Raw genomic sequence first — 2566 nt, 5'->3', positions numbered from 1 at the left:
AGAGAGAGAGAGAGAGAGAGAGAGGAGACGAGAGAGGAGAGAGAGAGAGAGAGAGAGAGAGAGAGAGAGAGAGAGAGAGAGAGAGAGAGAGAGAGAGAGAGAGAGAGAGAGAGAGAGAGAGAGAGAGAGAGAGAGACAGTGTGTTTCCTCACCTATGAAGAGGTTCCACTCGGGGTCCAGGTCAGCCTGGTTGGCCAGACAGCCTCTCATCACATTATGGCAGTAGTTCTGACAGGGCTTCAGCCCAGCGAGGCCCCTGCAGTACGGACAGTACAGCATCTTAGTCAGGGCTCTAATGCAGACGGGGGCCACATTCACCTGGGGGGGGGGGGGAGACAGGATGGAGATAAATTACTGATGTTGCCTTGTCATGTCTACCAGGCTAGAGGCTCACCTGTCAAACAGGATCTGGGTTAAGGACAGTACCAGGCTGGGTTAAGGACAGTACCAGGCTGGGTTAAGGACAGTACCAGGCTGGGTTAAGGACAGTACCAGGCTGGGTTAAGGACAGTACCAGGCTGGGTTAAGGACAGTACCAGGCTGGGTTAAGGACAGTACCAGGCTGGGTTAGGGACAGTACCCGGTGGGTTAAGGACAGTACCAGGCTGGGTTAAGGACAGTACCAGGCTGGGTTAAGGACAGTACCAGGCTGGGTTAAGGACAGTACCAGGCTGGGTTAAGGACAGTACCAGGCTGGGTTAAGGACAGTACCAGGCTGGGTTAAGGACAGTACCAGGCTGGGTTAAGGACAGTACCAGGCTGGGTTAAGGACAGTACCATGCTGGGTTAGGGACAGTACCAGGCTGGGTTAAGGACAGTACCAGGCTGGGTTAAGGACAGTACCAGGCTGGGTTAGGGACAGTACCAGGCTGGGTTAAGGACAGTACCAGGCTGGGTTAAGGACAGTACCAGGCTGGGTTAAGGACAGTACCAGGCTGGGTTAAGGAAAGTACCAGGCTGGGTTAAGGACAGTACCAGGCTGGGTTAAGGACAGTACCAGGGAATGGGTTAAGGACAGTACCAGGCTGGGTTAAGGACAGTACCAGGCTGGGTTAAGGTCAGTACCAGGCTGGGTTAAGGACAGTACCAGGCTGGGTTAGGGACAGTACCAGGCTGGGTTAAGGACAGTACCAGGCTGGGTTAAGGACAGTACCAGGCTGGGTTAAGGACAGTACCAGGCTGGGTTAAGGACAGTACCAGGCTGGGTTAGGGACAGTACCAGGCTGGGTTAGGGACAGTACCAGGCTGGGTTAAGGACAGTACCAGGCTGGGTTAAGGACAGTACCAGGCTGGGTTAAGGACAGTACCAGGCTGGGTTAAGGACAGTACCAGGCTGGGTTAAGGACAGTACCAGGCTGGGTTAAGGACAGTACCAGGCTAGAGGCTCACCTCTCAGACCAGGGCCTGGGAGATGGGAGATGGGAGATGGGCTGGAGGCTGTGGTCAGAGGGGAGAGGTAGTCATGGTGATGGGAAGACCAGGACCTGGGAGATGGGAGATGAGCTGGAGGCTGAGGTCAGAGGTAGTCATGGTGATGGGAAGACCAGGGCCTGGGAGATGGGAGATGAGCTGGAGGCTGAGGTCAGAGGTAGTCATGGTGATGGGAAGACCAGGGCCTGGGAGATGGGAGATGAGCTGGAGGCTGAGGTCAGAGGTAGTCATGGTGATGGGAAGACCAGGGCCTGGGAGATGGGAGATGAGCTGGAGGCTGAGGTCAGAGGTAGTCATGGTGATGGGAAGACCAGGTCCTGGGAGATGGGAGATGGGCTGAAGGCTGAGGTCAGAGGGGAGAGGTAGTCATGGTGATGGGTTAGAGAAGGATATTTGTGTGATGGGTCATTACAGGAAGCAAACAGAGGTAGTCATGGTGATGGGTCATTACAGGAAGCAAACAGAGGAGTCAGAAACCTCAGGCCACGGCCATGGGTTGTGATATGGCCCAAATGACACCCGATTCCCTACTTAGCGCACTATAGGGCCTATAAAACTCCGGTCAAAGGTAGTGCACTATAAAGGCAATAGAGCTCCATTTGGGACGCGGACATTGTGAGGACCAAGGGAGTGATTCAAACAGCACCGGCCCGATCTGAGGAGGAGGGATATCCGAGCTGACAGAGTTCACCCCTCAGAGAAACTAGTTCCCTAACGACAATAACACATAACAGCAGCCAGACTCTCCCGCTCCACTGATCCTGCTGCAGTTAGAGACACGAGACTCAGACAACTTGTTATATCTCTCAGAGATAAAACAGACTTCTGTGGAGTCCAGATAGAGATACGAGACTCAGACAACTCGTTATATCTCTCAGAGATAAAACAGACTTCTGTGGAGTCCAGATAGAGATACACGACTCAGACTACTCTATATATCTCTCAGAGATAAAACAGATACACGACTCAGAGAGATAAACAGACTTCTGTGGAGTCCAGATAGAGATACACAACTCAGACTACTCGTTATATCTCTCAGAGATAAACAGACTTCTGTGGAGTCCAGATAGAGATACGAGACTCAGACAACTCGTTATATCTCTCTCGAGATAAAACAGACTTCTGTGGAGTACAG

General features: G+C 52.7%; 1 protein-coding gene across 1 annotated transcript in view; it reads right to left on the bottom strand.

Moving 5' to 3' along the window:
* Window positions 1-152: 152 nt before the first annotated feature.
* The window catches only part of LOC115183181 (glypican-6-like), a gene marked incomplete at its 3' end in the record, with an annotated part of 42190 nt that continues 39776 nt past the window's right edge, over window positions 153-2566 (bottom strand). Inside the window, exon 2 of the mRNA XM_029744520.1 lies at window positions 153-318. Coding sequence (XP_029600380.1) covers window positions 153-318 — 166 coding nt within the window. The remainder of the gene's footprint in view (window positions 319-2566) is intronic.

Source organism: Salmo trutta, unplaced genomic scaffold (assembly GCF_901001165.1).
Source record: "Salmo trutta unplaced genomic scaffold, fSalTru1.1, whole genome shotgun sequence".
NCBI lineage: Eukaryota > Metazoa > Chordata > Actinopteri > Salmoniformes > Salmonidae > Salmo > Salmo trutta.
The sequence above is the reverse complement of the archived record's forward strand: the minus strand, read 5'-3'. Positions and strand labels throughout refer to the sequence as shown.